Below are 24,786 nucleotides of genomic sequence, written 5' to 3'. Positions count from 1 at the left end.
TCTCCTACAAGAGAATAGTGGGTTACCCCAAAGTATGGTCTAGAATCCAAGATTTTAAAACATATTTTTCATATTACACACAGTACAGGTGTCTCAAAAATCCTGTCCAAACTGACCAAGGTTCTGTGCTTGTGGTTTTTCCTCAGTCTCTGTTGGTACCAGCTCACATTTAATCACAATTAAAATTAAATAGTTGCCTTAACATTTGCCTTACTATTTTTAAGGTGAGGGATAATGTTTCATGGCTTTTGTCTCATATTCTTTAAGAAACAAAAGATCTCACAAAAATTATATGAGAAAAATTAGTAATTTTTAAGATAAACTTTTATTGAAAAATTAAAACTGCATTGCATAACTTCTTTATAACTTCAACATTTCTTAAGTCACAAAAGAGAGATTCTGTTTAAAAAATCTCTTCATGTTTGCCACCATTCAAAAAACAGATTATGAGCTAACTCCATGATGATTTTAAAATTCTGGATTATTCCCAAGGCCCCTGCTTCTGGCTGTCTGCTATGAATGGTATACTTCTCTAAAAATTACCTTTAATAACACAATCACAATTTTTCTCATTCAAAATGACCAGCTGCTTTTGATTTTTACCCACTGGTCAGTCTTTTCCAAATAAATTATATCAGTTCATAAGCACTGCAGCTATCTGTTCAGCTAAGATCTTGCCTATTGTTTAATTGATCTGAATTCACTTATGCAAAGTTACAGTGGTTTTCCCTGTGATTTTAAAGTCAAAATTGCTACCTCAGAGTGTATTTTAAACCTCAGAAAAACAAAGTTGCTCACCTGGAATTAAAATGCTTTACATTAGTCAATACTCCTGTATATCCATACATCCTAATCTCTCACAGTCAATAGTATATGGATTTAAAGAAGGAAAGTTCCAGGTCAGCATTAGTCTGAGAAGCTGTGGCATATTACTCAGATGGAAACGACCTAATAAGAAAAAAGATGAGTTTTCTCACTAATGACTATAGCTGCTCTGTTAAAATCAGTTAATCAAGTCAGAAATTAATACAAGCACGGTGCCTGTTGAACACAGGATAATGTATATGTAATAGGAAAACACCCCAGAATCTGATATTAGTATCAAAATCTTGGCAAAAGTCTAATTGTGGTCATCTGTGTCAAGACACAACACTGCAGAAAATCAAGATAAATGCAGAGGGTATCTTTTGAGACAGCACCTATGCATTGACTGTCTCGCTTCCAAAACAAGCAGGAGGAGCTCCATCATTCCCACTTGGCTGCAATCCATCAATGGCAATAGGAAGAACTTCTGATACTTTGACCTTCAAAAAACAAGATACTCCATTAAAGGAAGAAGCAGAAATTTTAGTGAGCAAAATATTATATATGCTTTGAGGAGTTTTAGATCTGTCTCTGACTATGTCGCAGAACAGGGGCTTGCTGTATGAACACCAGTCAGCTGCAGTATGGTCCTTCCTACAGCTTCATGATCAGGATGAAGATGGTTCTCTTCACCTCATTATATGCTTCAAGGAGAATTAACATCTCAGATACATTAAACTATTATTAGAATATTAAAATGGTATCTGGATACAGATCATGAGGTTAAAATATTAAGGTTAGAGGATTGAGGGGAAGATAGAGCTTTAGTAATACAGTTATTGACAAGGGAGGTGGAGGAAATCACCTAGGAACTGGTGCAAATCATAAGACCCATGGCGTTTGTGTGGAAGACATAAAATCCTTTAGTGAAGCTAAGTCATCAGTTATACATCTTTGGATTAATTATATTAGCTCATATTGTTTCTCATAAACAAGAAGGACCGAAAGAATTTTTTCAATCTTCTGTAGCTCCCCTTTGAATAAAGTAAAACTGAAACCAGATTTCAGACAGAAGTCTAAAATAAAAATGTGACATGTGCTTCTTCAAAACAAACTTCTTTCTGTACTCTAAGAACAGCTCTCAATAAGAGGTCTTCTAGTTTTGATGAATAGCTGGTATCTATAAAGAATGGCATTCAATATTATGGAAGTTAGAACTTAAGTCAATGTTTATGCCAGCTACATCCGTACTGCAGGCCTCAGCATGGATGTTTACATCAGGAAATGTTGAGTATTGAACACACAGTAATACAATAGGCTTATAATTGAGTAAGATTGAGGTTTAAGATCAAGAAGGCAAGAAACCAACTACACTGTCTTGAAAAAAAATCTAATGAAAGAAATACTGTATTGATAAGATTACTAGGGGGTTTAATGATATGAAGTAACAATGCAGATCTATCTAGAAAGTCATACTCAGAAATCTAAAGGTCAGTGACAAATTTACTATAATTTTTAGATTCAACTCCATTTGAAGAAAAGATTTTACAGAAGGTTATGAAAGAGGAATAAGCAAGAGTCCTAGGAAAAGCTGGAAAGGATGTGCTGTAGGATACAGCATTTACCATAAAAGCTGCTTCCTTCTCTCTGTGCTAACACAGCCACAAATATGAGACACTATCCTCAAAAGACAGCCAGTGGGACCTGCAGGATGGAAATCTCTCTTGCCTCTAGGTGTCCTTCCACAGGACTGACAGGGGCCAGAGAGGCTGCAAAAACTGCGTGGCATGACTGTATTTCACTGAAAGTTTCTAAAATAATTCAGTTTTATTACTGAGATGGAGGGGAGGGAGAAAAAGCAATTAATGACTGCTTTGCAAAGAATCACATATGAAAACACTTGAAATTAGCATATTCCATTTATCACCATGACACTAACTCAGTGAACAGAGGATTATTGAATCTCCATTTTGTTCCACTACTCTGTTTCCAGTATGGACTTTTCCACTCAGTAATCCTGATTATCTAATGATTAAAATTGATCAAGCTGCAGATGAATCTGGTGTCTACACTTTGAAAAGACTAACCAGTTGAAATTATTGGGACAAGGTAGCTGTATTAAAAGATACTAAGATTACTTTTGGTATTATTTATTTTATAAACTCCAAATAGATAGTGAATTCCATTTCACTAAAAGAATGATGCTGGTTAAAACTCCCACAGAATTTAGGTAAAATGGTCAGAGGCCAGTTCTGAAATAAAACTCAAAAACAGGGGCCTTGGTTAGCAATCAATACTCACTACAAAAGCATTCAGAACACTGAACAGTCTGACATTACAATAAATAAAACTGAAATTTCTAATAATTCTAATAGATTAAAGGGATCCCATAATTTGATAGTCTATCCACAATGTCAGAATTCCTTATCTTCAGTAAAATTATCTGTAAGTTATTACTTTAAGGGCACTAGGATTTAAACAAAAGTGCCAACTAATATTTTTGTATTTTTTCTTTGGCTCACAAAGACACTAAAATACCATAAACATTATTTAGAACTTCAATAATATATAAATAGGTTACATTACAAACAGAAGAAAATACAAGACAACTCTTCAGCATGGTAAATCTCTGCATATAAATAAGCAAATATTTCAGATACCTACAATTAAACAGTTATCTTGCTGTAAAACTATTACATTTAAATCCTTTTACACAAAGTAATTTAACAATAATATACACAATCTACACAAATTAACCTCTAAAAATACAGCAATATACCTGTTACAATGACTCTGCTACTGTCATCCCCTGATTTGACACTAAAGGGCAAATACAACTATTTTACTCAAAGGTGCTCTTAGAGATTGCTGTTTTGTATGTGAGAAAAGCACCAACAATAAGATCTAATACTGTTATACATTTTCTTTAGCTCCTAAGAATCTACATTTTAGAAATGTTTCTATATGTCTATTTCTGTCTGGCAGAAAAACTTGTAGCACATTATCCACATCAAAGTTGTTGAAGGAAAACTTAATTTTCTTGAAGTGGAAAACATGCTGTGGCTTTGATCTAAGTTTATAACCACTTTATATATATATATGTATGTATATATATAATTATATATATTTATTTATACTGTACATAGATACTGTGCAGAGTTCTTAATTTGCTATTTTAATACCTATTAATTTTTTGCTGTCTACAATAAACAAGACCAATGTAAGAGTCAATAGTACTTCAACTTCAAGATAATACATTTTCCCTCAATAATATGATTTACCAATACATATATATTTCAGTAGTCTATAGTTGTTTTGTTTAAGGATGTCTTAGGAGATTGGAACTTACAGAAAGAGAATTTCCTTTAAATATGTTCTGCAGAACTGGGTTTAAAAAATAGCCAGTGCTGGAAAACAATTAATTCAATAAATAAATAATTCAACCACTACAGCTCCTGCCCCAGTCTCTCGATTTCCTCAATGAGGAAGTCAATGTCAGACTTAGTTGCTGCTGGGTTTGAGATGACCATTCGGAAGAAGTTGACTTTATCGCCCTGAGGCTGATATCCAACCATGGTGGTACCTGACTCCATCATCAATGCCTTGATTTTCGGTGCCACCTTTAGCATAAAAAAAAAAGAGAGAGAGAGATCATAAAAAAAAAAAGAGAGAGAGAGAGACAAAGAGAGAAGAAAAAAATTATTCTTTCCTTGTATATCACAGCATTTCTTAACACAGAAAAAATAAATTGATAGACATTTGTTTTAATAAAAAATGTCTGTAACAAGAAAAAGCTTGAAGAACTAAATATGTAAGATTGGCTATTTAAATGAAAATTGACAACAATAATTTCCATCTTTTTGATTTTCAAATTAATAGTATCTCAGAGTATTCACTATATAATAATTTTATATATTAAATGTAAATCTCATTTCTTTGTGCTGAAGATTTTGTCACAATGAAACATTTTCTGCTTCTGTATGAATGTCCACTCCAGAGCTTCTTGAGGGTAGTGGATGTTTTCCATGAGAATATGATGTATTCTCGAAGCATTTTATATGTGAAGACAACAATGGAAATTTTTCAACAAGATCTATGTCATAAAGAATATTTTTTGTTAGCATAAGCCAGGGAAACCTTCCAGTAGTTTTGCACTACTGTGCATTTACCACAATTGCACTTCCTTGGTTTAATTTACAAGAAATAATGTTCTGACAGTCTTAATATTTGTTATTGACTAAGCCCAGTTTTTCCATCCTGACCTTCATTCTCCAGCTCTACTCTTTGCCAGGCAAGGTCAGATGTCTGGCTCTTTTAGTTTTGTAGAATGCTTTATGATGTCCTCTAACATTTTGCAGGGTTAAATCAAATATTTCATCCCTCTTGCTGTTTCTTACTTCTTACCCCTATCTTCCTCTATTCTCTCTTTTTTAGCTATTTCTTCCTCTAACATGGGACTGGCTTGACCCAGGAATTTTACCCAGGAATTTCTATACTCTTCTATTCTCTTTCCGCATTGTGCTACAGTCATTAAATCCGCTACATAATCTCCCAAGTTTGCTATTTCTTCTCCCTTCCTTAACACACACACAGACACAAAGGAACGATTATTTTTGACACTGTGATATCATTCTTTTGTCTCCTGAATGTATTTCATTCCACTTCTGTCTAAAACACTACTATAAAATTACTGTACTTTGCTTCCCTCAAGTCCTGAGTAACATTATGTCTTTTCTGGTAGTGCTTCTATGATGCCTTCACTTTCCTCTACCACTTCAAATAACTGTATTCCAAAGTCCTCCAAAGGGTATTCATTTTCATTGAAATCTATTAATGCATTGGGCAATTAAAATCAAAACAAATACCTGAGAAGGAACATACAGGTTTTCATGTCCTTTACCTCTCCAAGCATTTTCAAACAATTACCCTTCTGTTTCTCTTGTTGATAAGCTGTCCTATTCAAAGGAGACTCTGATGTCTGTAGGCCTAGCTACATTTTAAAGGCTTGTAACACTGGTGATCACAGAATAACTGAACATGTTCTGAATCTGGTTCTATAGGGAAACATGACTTGAGCATCAATATTAATAGGAGACAAAAGTGAACAAATATCAAGGTCATAACAAGCAATGGAGAACTGACGTCTCAGAATTTGGAATTATCTTTTTACATTTAACCAAAAACACTTACCCTGTGTAACTTTTCTCTTCTCTCATCAGAGTCTGGCATGCCCCTGAGACTTGGAGGAATGTACCAAAAACATACATTTGTATGCTCTGGCTGCAAAAAGAACCAAACATATGCATCCATTAAAAAAATTATCCCACACTAAAGGCTAGTCAGTAGCATATTTTATCACAGACACAAAAGACAAAATATAGTATTAACTTTCCTAGTCCTGCATGTTAAACAGACACAAATTGATTACAGTACTGCTGCTTGCCTCTGCTGCCTTAGGTTCCCTATACATTGTCCCATTTGAAATATTTAGGTCGCTAATGAAGTGCAAATGATTTTCACCCTTGTGCAGTTCTATGAGTAACTGTTTTTCAGGATCACAGCAAGGGCAACCCAATTTTCCTTTCCTTAGCAAAGGGGGAAATGAAGTTTATACTATGATCCAAAGGTTTATGTACTGGCACTAGCAAAAGAATATACAGTAAAAATAGCAGATTCTCAGTTATGTATGGAATAATCTCAGTATGAGTAGGTTGTATTAATGAAATCTTCATGCCCTAAACTGAGAAGGCCTCTGCAGAAGAGGAGATAACCCTGACATTTATGATACAAAACCACATGTATTTGACAAAAAAAAACCAACCTGCTCAGATGCCAATAGTCATGTAGTTCTTTAGAAAATCAGAACAGTTTCACATAGCTGTCTTGAAGAACTGTGAGAAGCATCAAGATAGATTTGGCTCATACATATGTGAAAGAAAACTTACCTCCCCTTCAAAAACCATCTCAAATTCTTCTCTGTTTTTGATTTTAGTGTAGAGATATTCTGCCAGCTCCAGGCATTTATTGATCTGATTTTCAAATCCTACTGTACCCTATTTTGATAAGAAAATAGGTATTAATTATATGGACAAATTTTTTTTTCTGCTCTGATGCAATCACCTTTTCAGATAGATTTCACGTCTAAATATTTTCAGGCAGAAAACATTTAGCAGAATTATTTCTTGTAACTTAAAAGTAGCATTAATCAACAGTAAAAAAGTGGCTAAAGGTGGCCCAATTATAAGTCACTATTTGGTTTGTCTCATTTTAAGAGAATTTATCATGAAAATAACAAGGACTTTCACTATTTTTAGTAGATTATTTTAGGTCTTTTGCATTTTTTGGGTTTCCAAAAATATTATGGATATTATGTCCTGGCTTCACAGCTGCTCCTGAAAGACCAGAAACTTGGAATGGGAACTCAGTTGAAAGTGTAAGAATTGGAAAGTAAAATAATTCCTCTGAACAGTTTGCTAGAACTGTGCATTTAATCAGCAAGCAAAAGTCTGCAATATGTTTACTAGAAGTCACTTGCCTACCCACTGATATCTTGTCAAGGTCATAATCCCAGAAAAAAATATATGAATATTGATAATAAATAGTTGGTGTTTCTTTTAAGTACACTTTGTACATGAATGAAGAAGCAAGCATTTTCTCCCAAAGTGAAAATTGGTTTATGATTTTAGAGTTTATAATTAGATTTAATATCAATTTTATTATAAAAATTAGACTCTGAACAAGTTACCCAACTGAATTCCCATTTTGCCAGCAGAAGATGAAGAATAACAGTAATGAGATGACTGCAGATAAAGCAATGAAAATGGAATGTGTTTTCTTGACTACATGAACCCTCATCTTGTGAACATGTAAGCCTGGGCAAAACTGTGCTTAAATTCAGCCATCCAGGCATACCACAGTAGTACCAGGTAATCAGCTGTGGAATCATCACTTGGGCAATGCTTCCTCAGGAAAAGGCTTTGTTTTAGGTCAAAAAGGCGCTTATAAAATCTTTGCATTGAAATATCATGTTCAAAGGACCCTTGTAAGTTACCAAGGCTGCTCTGCTGTTACAAGTAATCTGTCATAAAATACATATGCAAGTGTAGAGCATCACAACAAGAGATCATTTTGGTGCCCTGCACTCAAGGGTTTTTCTGCAGGACTCATCTAGTGACTTACATCTTTCTTCTAATTGCCATCTGAATTTACTGACAGCTAGCATTGTTCTACAATTCACATAGCTCCTTTCTGAGTTAATACTTGGATGTTTGTGTGTTTAGAGATTGTAATGACACAAACATTTATGTTAAAATGAAGTATTCCCTTACATGACACTTAGAAATTAAATAAATACATTTCTGGTTTTTGAGCTAAACTTTTGTTATTTACCTTTGCTTTCCACATCAACCAGAATTTGAAAATGTCTACATGTCGACCACACTGTATTGCCTTATCTCCAGTGTCATAGGAGACATCATACTGTTTGTCTGGCTGGAAGAGATAGCCTGCACACATTTGATTGCAGCCTTGAAGGATACCCTACAACAAAAAACATGTCCACTTATATGACTTACCTGGCATTTTATACATTAATAATGTATAAAAATGTATTTCAAACATGTACAGGAGAATTGTTCTTTGATAGGACATATAACATACTGACCTTGTTTTGTAAACCTGAGCCACAAAATTAATTTCATAACCTAAGGTGGTTCTCTTAGAAGTCTCTGAGTAGACATATGGTTTTACACAAACACCCCCCTGAGAAAACATGCACAGATTAATTTGGATATTTAATTTATCATATTAACTTTTCCCACTTCAATTTATAAGGCTATGTTCTTTAAACTTACATTTATGATTTGTTAAATTACACATTAGAATAAAGCTGTGGTCTCTCAGTGCAACAGATTGCTACACAAAATGACGTGAAAAAAACTTAATTGAAAGTTTCAACTTTGTACATTGTTCAGCTTTATGACACTTAACATTAGTGATAAGTAAAAGTACAAATTACAAAAACCAGACATATTTTGCATGTAACTAAATATGGTTCACAGACCAGTAGAAATCTAGGGACTACTGGCAAAAATGCCTGGCAGAAACACTGAGCAGCAAATTCCTGTATATTACACAGAATTCTTACACATGACATTTCTAAAATGGTGTGCATTTCCTTTAGAATTTATAACTGTTTTTTGCAAGAAACTTGATGGCATCAGTGTGTCTCAAATACAAAAACATCTATCAAAGTTCTCATATAGAGAACAAAAACTCTTGCCAAAATCATGCAATAGCTGGCACAAAAGGTATGCATGCCACTAAACAAAGGCTTGTGCTTCCCCTCAGTAGATGTGTTTCCAAAGGGAAATAAATGCTGCAGTCCTCGGTTTAGAGCTGGATTGGTTGGAAGAAAAACAGCAGACCTAGGGCTGCAACTTCCAATGCTTCCATCCCAGTTCTACACACAGGGATTACTTCTTCAACTAAGTGCTTCTAGTAGCAATTGGCATACAAGAGGTTAGTGGACAACATCATTAGTCCTATCCACATATGATAACACGTATGATATAATTTTCTTTTTTTATCATTTAATAAAAATATGTTTTGCTTAAAAGAAACAAGACACAAGGTTTTCCTTTCATTGATGACAACTAAGAATCTAGATGCCAGCCCTAAAAGGAGAGTCATAATAAGACCAGCATGTTTTCAACAGAACTGGGAAACTTTTAAACTACTATGTAAGGTAAAAATTTGCTGTTTTCTTATGCAGTTTAGACTGTGACCAAGTAGTAAAACTGAGGTGCTATATTCAATGTATCATAGAAACAACAGGGCAGGTGCTCAGATGAAGCACAGCAGCATGGCTCTATTGCTGCTATCAGAATATGCAAAGATCCAATAAGTGAGGATCTGACCCATGTTGTCTACAACTTTGATTAAAAAAAGCCAAAACCCCCAGGACAAATAAAACAACTTCCAAAACACAATGTAAATCCACACAATTATTCTTTCCAAAAGAAGTCTTGAAATTAAACAGATTTTGCAGTACCCTCTTAAAAAGTAGGGCTTGACATTTACTTTTTTTTTTTTTTTTTTTTTTTAATGTTTAATTATTAAATGTAAGGCAGACCTTCTCCCGGACAAGAATGGCAGAACATTGTAACAACACTCCCATCATCTTGTGTGGATTCCAAGTGACCGAGTTGGCTCTGCAACAAAATTACACATTCAGTTAGGTCTGGAAAACAGAAACTTAATCTGAAGCTGTCACCTTTGTTTTCTGCTTTCAGCTGGAAATATATGGAGTTTTGACCTGATGATAATACTATGGGTCTTAAGTGTCTTACTTATGCTGTCTTAAGTGTCTTCTTTCCCAGCTATGCTGTCCAGGAAAGGAACTTTTTTCATGTTAACATTGCAATGTCAGACTTGTGATTATTTTATATTATTACTAATACCAACTAATTAATATCAGACTAATTAGCTGGTACGGTAACATCATCCCCAGAAGAGTTCTCTTCTAGAAATAGCACTGATAAAAATAACAAAACCGCTTTGATGTGTTCCATCAATTCAAGGTACTGATGGGGAAAGTGGAGGTGTCAGACAAGTAAGGGACTAATACGAATTGTGGGAGAATACTGTTCTTTACTGAACAGCTGCTGGAAAAATAGAAAGGAAATAAAAAGGTGTTCTGCATGCTTAGCTGCTTTCCCAATTAGAGCCACAGCCCTTGCTTGTCAAGCCCATGGACTGTTAAAAGGCTCTAAAACTCTACATCTTATCCTACCATTCTCTATGTAAAGCTTAAAATTTTTTACATGCAAACACAAGTCAATGCACAAGATCACCTAATTTACAAGTCAAACAGATGTTCTGTATTTTAACATACTATCCTAGACAGTTTAATGGTGACACTGAAATAAATGTGCCAACGTTGCACACCCATTGACCTTTTCACTCCAAGTAATTAATTACCAAGCATCCCCTTGATTCACTGCATGTTCCAGAAGCAAATTACATAATTATATTTCACAGACTATGCATGTGTTTTTACAATGCGGTTGAAAGAAAATTAAAAGGTATTTCCTCCTCTTCCATACCCTGCTCTCAGAGGACACAGACACAACCACAGTTTCTCTGTTTTGAGCAACACAGTGATGTCTTCACCCCAGACTGAGGACCACTGATTTCTAGATACAATTCCAATCCCTGTATGTGCTAGGTTAGACTGTAGCACCCCTCAGCTGAAAGAACAGCGCAGCTTGTGCTGTACCTGGGGATCTCACCATCTGTCTAACACTGGCTGCTTATGCAGTGCAAACCAGCAGATAAATAGCTCAGACCTAGGAGGCAATTATCTTTTGAAAAACTTCACTAATAGTTCAGATGAAGCAGTCAGGAAAAAGGAATTCATATAACAACTTATTTCCTTTTGAAAACACCACGCCTTCAGTTTAGCACATTCATTTAACTTTCAGAGTTTCAAACAAAGACAATTTTAAGTCATTCCTTACGAGAAGCATTATGTTTATTTTAACATGAAGCTGTCACTCTCTCAGTGCAGCCCCCAGCCAGGGGCTGTCCTACCACAGGCAATCCCAGCTCTGTGCCATGGCAGCATGCCAGTCCTCCATGCCAGTGGGCCCGAGCAGGCCAAGTACAACCTGTGTTAGCAACAGGCCCCAGCTGGGGCCCACGACAGGCAATTACAATTACCCCTTACACGTGGGCCCCATCCCATGTTTGAAATCTGTATAGCTGACTGGGAAAGAAATAATTTCATGCTTCATAGCCTGCTGTTTTCTGTATTTGCTTAAAATTATGGCCTTAATTAGCACCTCAGGGTTGACCTCTGGTCAAAAGGGGTGTGCCAAACTCCTGTGACCAAGCCTCTGTATCTTAAGAAATGTATTTTGCAGTGCTGACTTAATTTTAGATATATTGCCTTGAGTCACAAGTAAATTGGACTGGGCAAAGGCTGATAGGATTCTGCTGCCTCACAGTACACCACATCACACACTGCTGTCCTTGTGACAGAACAGGCCACACTGTCTTGCTGCCAGTCCTTCTATACACTATCCTTGATGTAGTACTTATTCCTTACTTACTGTGAAGATGCCCAAACCTAGGATAGTTTGTTTTCCCTAAGGAAGAGCAGTGCTCACTGTACTCATTTTACAATTTTACATGGTGCCCATATTCAGAACAGCTGACTCGAGGAAGCAGTTTCATGCTAATTTAAAAGTACATGGATAGAGCTTGCTTCAAATATTTTTTTGCTTCCCTGAAAGCTGATACCTCCAATGATGGAAAAGATCTAGTTTCTGATTCTTCATTGCTTTCCTGATTTTTTTTCAGATGGGCACGATTTTATGGTAGAGTGCTTTCAGAGGAAATCTAGAGATCAACACACCCATGGCATTATACATATGGCATCTTCTACAGACTTGTCATCATTGGATATGGGTACAACTGTGCCAAAGACTACGCCTGGAGTGACTCCTGAGTCAAGATTTTAAGAACCACTGGGAAGGTCACATACTCACTCTGCTGTCATTGCCAACACAAATGCTTTGCCTCTTTAAATTTGATTCAGCCAAAGGCTGGCTTCTGGTCTCACTTGGCATCTTGGTAAGCTGGTTTTGTACCTGGGGGTACACACATGCTCTTTTCTGCAGACTTCACTCTGACCTCAACAAGAGCTTCCTGCTTGTTTCATGTAATCCCCCACATGGCACCAACACACAGGCCCCTGTGCCCTGAGACAGGTGCCATCTAGGACCCTTTTTGGCCTCTCTGTAAATTACCTCAATCTTCTCCCTGGTACAGCAAGAGTGTAGCAGCTCTCTCTATCATAGCCCTTTCAAGCCTTAAAGGTACGGAAACTTGCCCCTGAAAATTGCTGCTAATTTAGTCTATAACTCCTCTCATTGTTGTATACCTATCTATTTGTGTGTGTATGTATAAATAAAACTGATATAAGACTAAATCTATGTATCTGTTCCATTTAAGAACACTCATTAATACTCTTTATTTTGCAGAACCTGCAAATATCTTACAGGAGAGAACCTCTACAAATTCCCACTGTGGGTATTCATGCTCAAACACCTTCCCTGGATCCCTCATTTATCACTGGTATTCTCAAAGCCCTACATTTCAGAGCTTGTCTATCTCTCATGCTTCATTTCTTTCTTCAAATACTTCTCCATCCATTCCCAGACTTACGATCCCTTCAAAGCCATGCATAGAGAAATCTGCCTTCCTTTTTGCCAAGTAATATCCTTGTCTCCCTTCAAATCTACTGAAAACTTACCTCTCACTCAATGGTACATAACAGATTTCTTCTGTAGTATTGTTTCCATCTCCCTAGTCTGAACCTTTTGTCTCACTATTGTTGAATTTAGTATTTAAACTCCTTAATATAGCAAAGTAATATTTTTACGAATTGTTGAAATGTCATGTACCTTATGAAAGTACTTTAAGAACAGTATTACAAAGAAGCACTGTGTAGTACCTTTCTATTCCATTCAATTTATGACGGTGCTTTCGGGACATTAAGAGTCCACCCCCCCAGGCAGCCTGGAAGAGACAGAAAAGAAGAGAAAACTCTTTTTTTTCGACAAAGCTCAACAGATTTTAGTTTACTCAGGGTCTAGTAATAAATATTTTAATTCAAGAAAAAAAGGTGTAAACTAAGATCCTCTTTTGCCCGACTAGCAGCACTTTTTTGTTACTTACATCTACATGGAGCCAGAGGTTGTATTTTTCACATATATCTGCAATCTCCTGTATTGGATCAAAGGCTCCATATACTGTTGTGCCTGCAGTTGCATTTACAAAAAGAGGAACGTATCCCTACAATTAAAAAAAAAAATCAAATATAAATTGAAAACACTTTTGGAAAAAAAAGGAAAATAATTCCAGAAATATTGTCTCATTTTGTTACCTAAAAATGGTTTTCTTCCCTTTGGAAGGCCCAACATAAGCAACAGTAGAAACTACCTAATCAAATACATGGCAAGAACAAACTGGTTTTTAATTTATTTTCTTGTAACTTCACAAAATTAACTAGTTAGAGGATAAATAATATTATTTTGTATAATCTCTTTCAGTGAGGATATTCAAACAATGTACTAGAAGATGAGCAATATTCAAGTAAATTTGGGACTTTTACAGCAGTATAAACAAAAACTAATTCAATACGATTTGTAAGTCGTGATTTGAAGGCTTGAAATTGTTCCTTTAGACTTTATGTACTAATAAACAAAACAAAATAGAACAAGGTGATCTGAAACAAAAGCAATAAATGAGAAACTATCAGATCAAAGACAGAGAATTTTGAGTCAGATGAAATAAATGTGAACTGCAATTTCACAGAGTTCCCAAATGTAAAGAAGAAATAATAAAAAAAAAATCTTGATTTCTCGTTGGTTATTGTATTAAAAAATCATGGGTTTTTCCATTGCATTGATTCAAAAAATAGCATATAATGCCTAAAATTTAAGCTTACTCTCTATATTTAACAAATATACATGCTACTTCTGTAAAATATATAGGATTTTTTAAGAGCTCTGCAGAATCTTTAATGGGTTTGGCTAAATTTAGAAGTTTAGATAAAAGTAGCTTAAACTTTGTGTTTCCATACTTGTTTCCATATATTTTCAAACAGGAAGTTATTTTTAAAAATCATGAACTCCAGTTGTGGTTCAAGAGTTAAAAGTCTTTTGGCTTTAAACAGAAAATGGAAACCTTACCAAGACATACAGATAATTCTGTAAACAATACATGAATGTATAATTAAGCATATAAAAATACTGTTATTATATTTATACCATTATAATGTTCTTTTTAATGTTAACACTCTGGCTTCAAAGGAAGAAGAAATTTTACTAAGCCAATCATTTAAGCACTAATTTTTAAAAACACAAACCTTTTCTTTTGCTTCCAGAATTTTTGCCTCCAAATCAGCTGGTATTATTTTGCCCCTGTAAATATCACAGAAACAGAAAGTTAAAGTATGTATATGGAAATAATAGCTGCAGTTGAAATAATTTAATAGGATTTTCTCAACAGGCCATTAGCAACTTGACACACTGTACTGAATTAGCCTTTAAACAAAATAAAACAAATTTAACAGCTGAACACATTTAATCTATCAAAACTTTAGTATTCATCCTACCTTTCATTGCATTTTATCAAAATAACATTGTCTGTTCCAAATCCAAGTGCAGCTCCAGCTTTCTTTATTGAGTAGTGACTCTGCAGCAAACAAATGAACATGAAATGGAGTGGCTGTTTAATGACGAAGCATTTTCACAACACATGCCAGTAAATTAAGAATTGCAGAATATGCAGTGTTTTAAGCTCACATGCTCTGAGGTAAAGAGAACCAATTTAGGGACTGCAGCCATGCCTTTGGTTTTAACTTCAGGGAAATACTTGTAGCGTGCAGCCATTATGCTGTACATGTTGGAGATCGCTCCTCCTGTGAATGAACAAATAAATGAATAATAAAATAGTGATAATGAAAACAAAAAGTATATTATACCACAGACATTTGTGTCTCATTTGCATAATGCAGTGAAAGTGGCAGTGAACTACGAAAAAATATTTCTCTGAAATGCACTGGCATCTGTCTAAATAGCACAGGACAGACTCTAGAGAAAACCAGAGTGATAATCAGAATTTCCTAAATGCCATCTCTTTCAATTGCAATCACTTTTTATACATTCCTAAAAAGTTCAGCTTTCATTGTGCTGCTTTTGCATAAACTTCTTGTTAGCAAGAACAACAGGAACTTATTAAATTGTCTGATTGAAGAAATGTCACATATTGGATGGATTTATCCCATCTTACTGTAGACAAAGAAGTAGGTGCTTAAATGTAGATTTCTACAGCTGAACTACTTCTAAACTCCCTCACAGTCAGTTATGGAAAAGAAGCACCTCACAGGCTATGATTCAGCTAATCTACTTTCACACTTAATTTTGAAGAATTTGAATACAGGGAAAGCACCTGTTTATCTTGGTTTGCTGCTAAACAGAGCCTGGAACAATTAGCTCAGTTCTTTGGTGCAGATCTCAAGCTTTAATAAGAACAGTCTCACCCCTAAGCCTAAGAAGGTTTCTTCTTTTTCTGAAATTTTGTCATTGATGAGAACACAGAAAGATCTGTATTTTTCTAGCAGATGGGACTGGAGTGTGCACTTTATGTGGGCTGCTCCAAAAGGAGGTGGTTTTGTTCTTTATGCTCTGTAACGGAATGGTGTTCCCTCATGCCAAACCCAGAAAAGTTCTGCTGGGCAGCCACATTGTCCACACATTGGCCCAGGACCTCCACACGTTTCATCATTAGTCTTTTCTGTCACTGCACACTGCCTTTATGTTCCTTGTATGGGAAGACACATTGTCTTGGTCTTTATGCTAGAATCATACTGTGAATCAAATCAGATTATATCCCAGATAATGAGTTCCAGAAAGTGACAATCATAACCTTTTCCTGTGGACTGTGAGCCCAAATCCTTGCTGACCACCAAAGAAACCAATACATGATTTTTGAGAACTTCTAGTCAAAAGGAGCTGTGGTTGCTCAGCACCTCCAGAAATGAAGCTCATAAAAGGGGTGTTTAAATGCCTAACTGTGCACCAGAGCCCATAGTCAAGTTTTAAATGCTGACCAGCCATAGCAAATAGCCATACACAGAGATAATGTTTTGCCCAAATTTTCTGTGGGATGTTTGAACAAAGCATTTCTACTTCTAAATATCTGACTCATATCTGCTTTGTGTTGCAGATATTGTAACTATTCAGACACAACCTATGTTTATTTTAACTTTTGAAGTTTTAGTCAAACCATCAAAATGAGAAGAAAAACTCACCAGGTGAGAATATTCCATCACCATCTTTGTTTGACCATCCAATAATCTCCCTCATCTTTCGAAGTGTTATTTGTTCCATGAGGACAAAAACAGGAGCAATTTCATAGGTAAACCTGCATAGATAAAGCAAAAAAACCAAAGAAGGACAATATAGATACAGATTCTAAAAACATATTATAAATTTCCAGTCTGATTCCTGTAACTTGAGGTTCTGATCCTGAAATTTACTCAAGCAAAAATCCTCAGGAAGACAATACTGGAAATACTGATGAATAAAAACTGTAGTATTAGATATTTTGCAGCTTTCTATATAGTGAATGTAAGACCTAATGTTCAACATCATAGTGCTGCTGACTTCTGTACAAGGTTGTCCTTTAAAACAACTGTTTCTCAAAGTGCCAATTCCACACTTGTGAAATAACATACTGCTAAATCCTTATGAAAACAGTGAACTTCACTGAGCTAAACAAAACCATAATTAAAAGTATTGAGCTAGGGTTTCAAAGACTAAATATAATTAATTATGTGGATTTATTCTGTTGATGATCTCCAAGGACAACTTACTTCTACAATACAACATGATCAATAACTGTCAAGAGTAATTACAAATGATGATTTTCTAATTACCAATTACCAAAACCAAGTCAGCAGTCAACTATTGTATCCACTTAATGAGGGTAAAAAACATTACATATCCTGGCCTGCCCTGATGTCAGAGTCGGATATGTGGATGGAAATTGACAACCATACAACTATTTTTGGTGATCAAGGTAGATGAACAAACTACTACTGCTGTAAACAAATTCTACTTGCTGTGTGTGGGGAAAAAAATAAGTAAGGGGGAAAAGGAAGCAGAGAGAAATGAAGAAATCAACCTCTGATTTCCAAAGGAATCTACAGGGGTATGACAGCCTGACAGTTCTGATTTGACTGATACCCTCCACTTGGATAATGTTGTCAAAACGTATGTGTTGTCTCTCTAATACTAAAATGATATTTTGAGAATAGGTACAGCAAACTTGAATGAGGTATGGTATTAAGAAGGGAACAAGTGTCTGAAAAAGCTTGTATTTTATTTACAGCCACACTGGTTGCTTCCACTGTTAATATTTTATTCAATTTTTATGTGTCCTTAGTCCATCAGAGAAACACCACCATTATTTTTAAAATATTCCCTTAAAATATTCCCTTAATTCCCTTCATTAAAGATTTCTAATTTGTTTAATTATTGTGATTGCTATTTTCAGAAGCAAAAATACTACTTATTTTGTTTTTATTATCATTAGAACTGGCAGAGACATTTCAATATTGATCTGCCACTATTTACAAATGGACAAAATTAATAAACCAGTGTCTGCTAACAGTGGTTAGGGGTTGTTTTGTTTTTAAGCACTGCAAATCTAGAATATATTCCAATTTTTATTAAGGCAAAAGGATCAGCTGATGTCCACAGGAACTCAGCAGTCTATAGATCACTGTAGCTCCATACAAGAGAGTCTTAAGTCAATGGGATTGTTTTTTCCCCACCAGTTTAAACACATTTTTGTTTTGTCCTGAGACCTTGCACACTGAATTTTGAATATATTTAAACACAAAGAAAATACTACTTATTTATTCTATTCTTTGGTTATTTTCTGAGTCTCCAAAAACTGACAAGAAATAAATTACAGTAGATGTTTATAAATTACAAGGCAAATTAAGATATATTAGATGATGGCTATGAATTTACAAATCACATCTTGTTAAAGTTCATTCCACCTTACTTGTTTTGAAGATAAATTATTTTTAAAAATTCTGTAAAACCCAAAAAAAAAAAAAAAGTGTTTGGCTTAAAAGGAGCCATCCAACTTTACAATCGATCTCCTAAAAAAAAAAAAAAAAAAAAAAAAAAAAAAAAAAAAAAAAAGCAGCTGATTAGATTTTCCTATAGTTACAACATTTACAGGTATTTCTGTGAATTAACTATCATAGTCATGACTATCAGGTCTTTACTAACAGAATGTACTAACAGGTTTTTTGGTAGAAGCCAGTGCTGGCTTAATTCTGCTCTTACATAAAGGACAAAACACTTTATCAGACCAAATAATTCTAGCTACCATTCTCTTGTTGGCCAGTATGTAAAAAGCAGTCTGAAAATAAACACAGAACATTCTACATCAATTTTCTATTCATAAGCATAGCTGCATAATACTGAAAACACCAATATATTCCCTTGTCTCACCTAACAGCAGGAATAAACAGAACTTCCAGATAATATTTATTTTTAACCTCAGTTGGCTGCTGCATGGTGACAGAATGCCCTGTGCTACACACCTCTAGAACTGGATGAATAATGAAATTCTGAAATTTCCATGCTGAAGGTCTCATGATTAGAGATTGAGCTATGAATAGCACATTGATACATTATTTCCAAGTCAATGGAGGAAGCTTATTATGTTTATTTTTATATATTATCTTCACAATGACATTTAAGTAATATTTTCTAATGATTATTTAAAATTTTAAGGGAGTACAGATGTTTTGATTAGTCAAAACTCATCTGCAGAAGAAAACACATACTTTTAATTGTTCATAAACATTTTAAGTATTGTTTATCTGTAGAAAAGAAAAAATAGCATATGAAAAACATTCCCTGCTATAATTTAATGTTACTGTTGCTTTTGTGTTATGTGCTCGTGTAGCTGTAATAGGTTGGAACAGTTTCTAGGTAAAGGTCAAAATCTGTTCTGGCCTGTTGGAACACTGCTCAAAACAAATACTATGTTTCCCAGAGCTCACCAGGGTGATTTGGTTATTTTAATAACCTTCTCTGTCAGTTCTTTGAATCATATTTTACAAACATCTTGCTTTAACCTTATTTGCAATTACTGTTACTTGAAAGCACACCATGTTGACATTGGTTTTCTGAAAAAAGGGCACACTAAGCCTCCTACTAACAAATAGATACTAAATTTTCATGTTCACAGAGAAGTTTTTTCAAGATACATTCATTTTTAAAGCACAAATGGGTGAGAAATTAGATATTTAACATTTTTCCAAAAAATGGAAAACATCAATTAAAAAGTTACTCTTTAAGAAGTGATTAAATGAGTGCAATGTTATTAATAATTATGTCATTTCTTTATCCTGTCAGTCTGCCACAGAACTGAATTCTTTTATGTTTTATCAGATTTGTGTAATTTCACTGATTACAAAAGGATAACTAAACTGGGATAACTAAGTTAAATGGGCTTGGAAAAAGTGGCACTGAAATATTGGTCAAAGAGAAACAACCTTTAAGCAAAGTTTTTTTTAGAAATGTGATCAGAACTGTTTTCACTTTTAATCATGCTGCTAAAAAGGCAGATAAAAGTACTTTAAACCATTTACAATACTTGTTTAATAATTAAAACATATATTGCTGGGTTTTCTTCCCAATCAGCTTTTAAATCTGAATGTCTCACACCAATTTTCAGCAAACAGAACTAACTGAGATTAATATCACAAAGAGAAGGCTGGTTTTGGCTGGAGCACCTTAGGTTTTTATTTTATTTTATTGCTAATGTCACAAAATAGGCACAGCTCCTCATCTCCATAGAACTGCTAGTCATCAGCTATATTTAATGAACTATATACTCCCAAATAGGCCAGTGAAAATATTGTTCATTTTCCAATCTGAAGATAGATATCATATGTTATGACAATTAGCAACAAACTCCCCAAAACAGAGGTGGCTTTGCAGTTAAAACACATTCAGTACAGGAATAAAACAGTGCAGTCTTACCTGCTGAGTATATGGACTCCCTTCATGTTTTTGAACATATAGAAATCAAAATACAAATAAAAACTGACCAGGTTTGGTGGGTTTTTAGTGGTTTGGGGTGGGGTTTTTGTTTTGTTTTTGTGGATGTTTTTGTTTAGTTTTGGCTTTTTGTGGGTTTTTTTTTCATTAATTGCACTCTGCTGCAAAAATTCATCATAATACCTTACACTGACATTTAGCTTTCATTAACTTTGAGGCCACAAAAATTAGGAAAAGTTTCTTATTTGATGCATTCAGATGTCAGATTTTACTTTTTTTATACTTCCTTTTATTCATTAACACATTACTTTATTAATCTTAGGCTAATTCCTTCATTAGCATAAAATTATTTTTCAGCATTACATTTTTAATAATTTTGAAGCTACCCAGAAGCCATTTCTTTACTAGCACATGAACAAAAGGTACTGCCTCAAGCCTGCTATCTCTGAAGTCAACAGTAGAGAAGAAAATAAATTTTTCCATATCTTGTGTTCTAGTGTTAATATGTGGATAGCTGCAGACCTGTTCAGTCTAGAGACAGTTTTTTTAAAAAAAGAAAAATATAGAGAAGATTGATCCAAAAGAAGAAAAGTAATTTCATGTTATATTAGAATAATAATGTTTTACTTACCATAGCTCTCAGATATTTGCATTTCTATTTATAAGAAACATAAAACTGTTCAATTGTATGTAACTATTTTTATAGTATTAATGACACATTTGGAAAAACATGAGACATTTTTCTGGAAGATGTAACATTCATAATTTAAAAATGAAAATAATTCATATCTGTGACAATACCTATCTACCATGATACACAGCAGCCCACGTAAGCACCAGTCACAGACACTGGTGACAAGACACTGCTTACATGTTTGTATTAGCAGTAGATGTCAGCCATTCCCCAGCCAAGCCAATAATGTCCAGTCCTGTGGACAGCTGATTGAAAAAGCGAGGATGACCTGAAAAGAGAATTGAGAGTAACTTAGAACAAACTGTAACGGTATCTCTCAGGTTTCAAATTTAAACCATCCACCTTCTCTGAAACAAATCACAGATTTGTACTCAGAATACTCGCAGCGAAGTTTTCAATGCAAGTCCTTCTTATGGGGACAATATGGGGACAATAGCCAACATTCACAGGTGTCTTATTACAAACCTGAAAAAACGCTTCGGATGGGGGCTTCTGTATGGAATCATTTGCCTTTAAAAGAGAACCTCAGAATCGACTGAGCCTGTGAACACCTCCGGGACCTGCCCAAGGGCTTGGGCTAGCCCATTTCCAGAGCCCTCTTCCGACTTCTGTCGTACTGCGAGCTCGGGAGAGGAGTTCACGGTGGAGGACACCCCCTTGGCAGTAACACCCTCCAGGTACTGGGGCTATTTGCATTTGAATGGAGAAAGAGAGGAAGGCTCAGGCACTTGACCTGAGGCTGCAGGAGTGTGAGAGGGCTCGGAGGAGCCGGTCTCTCCCTCAGCTACAAAGACACGGGAGAGGCGTTTTGCGGGGTCTCAGCAGGAATACCCCAGCGCTGCAGAGGAGGGACAGGGCCCCGCAAGAGCTCCTCGACTTGGGCCCTTTTCCCACGTGGTTTATAGAATTCACCTGCTTAAACAGAGTTTGCAAGTGAACCGAAGTAAATCACATCCCTTGATTTCAGCCGAAGTTGCTTTAACGACTTTCAAAAGCAATAATCCCGACTCCTGGGGACCTACTTTTCTAGCACGAAGAGAGGAAATTCCTAACTGGTATCGGGCGTTGAGGGGGGGTGGGAGGCGTCATTATTTAGATCTCTCCGCTCTCTGGAGAAGGACACACAGTACACTGGGGGCAGACCGGCCCTAGAAGAGAGGTCAGCTCTCGACGCCTGGAGGAGACTCTGTCAAGTCGGATTCGGTTCAGCACTAGGAACATCAGCATCTTTTGACATGAAGAAATAAATGCGGTTCTGCCCCGAGCGATGTCAGCAGAAATCTTTTGGAGGCGTGAGCCTGCCAGCGCTGCCACATCGCGACACTTCCTGAAGAGGATATGCCGCAGCCGGGCTGTTCCCGCCCGGGAAACCCACGGCTCGGGGCTAGAGCCCAGAAATACCACCGTGGCTTAGCTGTTGGCTTTACAAATCAGCACTTCTCTCCCTTTCCAGGACACACTGACTGGCAAGTTATCTTCAGCGACATTTCGCTGACCGCCCAGAGCTGTTAATGAGCCCGCGATCTCCTAAGGCTGGGCTGCAGATTCAGACCCGGTGACTTTGAAGGGAGCTTAGCCTTGAGAGAGAATGTGAGCCCCAGGAGCCCACAGCAGAATGCGTGTCCTGGGCAGTCAGACGATCCGAGCAGCACTTTAAAGCTGCACCAGACACCGCTTTGAATGGAGCTTGTGTCCAGTTGGATACCTTGCCTCTCAGGTCCTGGGCACACGCCCTGCTGGCCCCACAGAAGCTCCAGGGGATGTCGGGGTGAGGGGAGCAGGCTGCTCGACTTGCGGCACGATGAATAGCAGAATAATGGTACAAGCATACAGAGCGCAGCCACTCTGACTTAACCTCAGACCACCTGTCCAACAACCCACGCGTTTGGGAGTGAAACACTCTCCCCTTTGATTAAGAGTACAAAAATCAAAGTATGCTCCTGACTCCACTGAATCGATCAAACCACCATGTAAATAGGAAAAAGGATAGAACGCTACCCGCCACATCTGTTGTCAAGATTTTGCTCCTTGAATGCACTGCATTGGGTCTTCACGGCTCCAAAACTATCCACAGCAGAAAGCTGCGGCCCGTCCTTCAGGAGCCATGGCTCGCAGCTGCCCAGCCGGAGACTGCCGGGAAACAGCCTCCCGGTCTGAGCTCCCGCCGCTCCGGCCCGCGGGGAGATCTCCGCCCGCTGCGGTCGAGCCGAACCGTGCCGAAGAGGGCAGGCGGCCGGCCAGAGCTCAGCAGCCATGAAACGCTGGAGCAAGGGACAGGAAACGCGGCGCGCTCCATTACCGCTCCAGCTCCTGACCCGCTTGGATACGTACGGCAGTCAGGGATAGTTGCCAGCCAAGATTTCAGGCTGCCAAACAGCCTGAAAGAGCATTGACTTTGCTCTAGAGCCTGGCTACAGCTCACCCAGTAAAATAAGTGATTACAACCCAGGATTGCTGTCTGATTCAGAAGGACCTGGACGGGCAGGGCTCCTGGGTAACGGGTTGAAATCCACAGGGTTCCTTTATTGATGATTCCTAGGATTTTAGTCCCCTTTTCATTAAACGTTTGATGAACATAAAAAAGAAAAATTGCAAATTCTGTGTCATTTAGGCCCTCATTTACCTAATGATATTGCTCCCCGGAGATACAGACAGCTCGCGTTTCATCAAGTGAAAGAGATTACGTCTTAAAAACTTGTTTCTGTGCTCTAAAAACAGCACTGAGCCCTACCCGGCAGGGACCAATGGTCATCAATAAAGAGCGTTTCTAAGCAGAAACATTTCCAGAGCCCGCAGCCAGCCCTGCAGCCGAGCCTGCACGGAGGCACAGTCACGGGTGTAGAGGGGGTGTGGGCTTACCTCCATGAGCTGTCAAGCTCTCCTCACCGTGAACCTGAGAAAAGTCCCAGGAGGGACTGGCCACAGAGCAGTGTGCAAAAACCTACCTGTTCTCACTCCGTATTTCAGCGTGTCCCGACAATCCACCAGAATCTGCTCCAGGGATTCAGGGTTGTCCGAAAGCTCCAGGTTGAAACCCTCCATGCCCTCCAGGAGCTGGTGTGGGTGGTGGAAGTCCAGCACTTTGGTGGATCTGTCAAAAGTCTTCTTCACGTAGTTGAGGAGGATGTCCACAACCTCCAGCAGAAACTGCATGGTCTGCTCCTCACCATTCTTGGAGGGCAACAAATCTGTGGGGCAAACCATCTGTCAGCACTTGCTTTGGGAGAGAGAAGCAGAGATGAACCAGCCTCGGCTGCCCGCAGTGTTCCAAGGACCTGGAAGCCGTGGTCCCAGCACTGCCTGGTTGCAGCCAGGCAGACTCCCGGTCCCTCTCACCCCGTGGAGAAGGGCGAGCCTAGGTCGCCCACGGCAACAGCAGAGATACCTCCAAGGCTCCCCGGCCTACAAGCACGCCCTGCAACGCAAAGGTTGTGTGACACGAGGCACTCGCCTTCTATGGGTCAAAAGTACCCAAAATCTGCACCTGTCCTTACCTTGCAACGTCCCCACCTCCACCCTGCAAAGGGATTGCTTTCTCTTTCCCACTCTTCTTGCAATGGCCCTGTACCAGCAATCACAGGTGCTTCATTACTGTTTTACTAAAGAGGATAAAACCAGAATTAC

General features: G+C 37.2%; 1 protein-coding gene across 1 annotated transcript in view; it reads right to left on the bottom strand.

Moving 5' to 3' along the window:
• Positions 1-306: 306 nt before the first annotated feature.
• GAD1 (glutamate decarboxylase 1) overlaps positions 307-24,786 on the bottom strand; it is a 33,437-nt gene continuing 8,957 nt past the window's right edge. Inside the window, exons 5-17 of the mRNA XM_002198498.7 lie at positions 24,108-24,350; positions 21,340-21,430; positions 16,688-16,800; positions 15,180-15,295; positions 14,990-15,069; positions 14,741-14,795; positions 13,549-13,665; positions 13,325-13,389; positions 9,938-10,016; positions 8,194-8,343; positions 6,750-6,857; positions 5,995-6,084; positions 307-4,424 (exon numbers count right to left, since the gene is read on the bottom strand). Of these exons, the coding sequence (XP_002198534.2) occupies positions 4,251-4,424; positions 5,995-6,084; positions 6,750-6,857; positions 8,194-8,343; positions 9,938-10,016; positions 13,325-13,389; positions 13,549-13,665; positions 14,741-14,795; positions 14,990-15,069; positions 15,180-15,295; positions 16,688-16,800; positions 21,340-21,430; positions 24,108-24,350 (1,481 nt within the window). The 3' untranslated portion in view covers positions 307-4,250. The remainder of the gene's footprint in view (positions 4,425-5,994; positions 6,085-6,749; positions 6,858-8,193; positions 8,344-9,937; positions 10,017-13,324; positions 13,390-13,548; positions 13,666-14,740; positions 14,796-14,989; positions 15,070-15,179; positions 15,296-16,687; positions 16,801-21,339; positions 21,431-24,107; positions 24,351-24,786) is intronic.

This window comes from Taeniopygia guttata, chromosome 7 (genome assembly GCF_048771995.1).
Source record: "Taeniopygia guttata chromosome 7, bTaeGut7.mat, whole genome shotgun sequence".
NCBI lineage: Eukaryota > Metazoa > Chordata > Aves > Passeriformes > Estrildidae > Taeniopygia > Taeniopygia guttata.
This window is presented reverse-complemented; position numbering and strand designations above follow the sequence as displayed.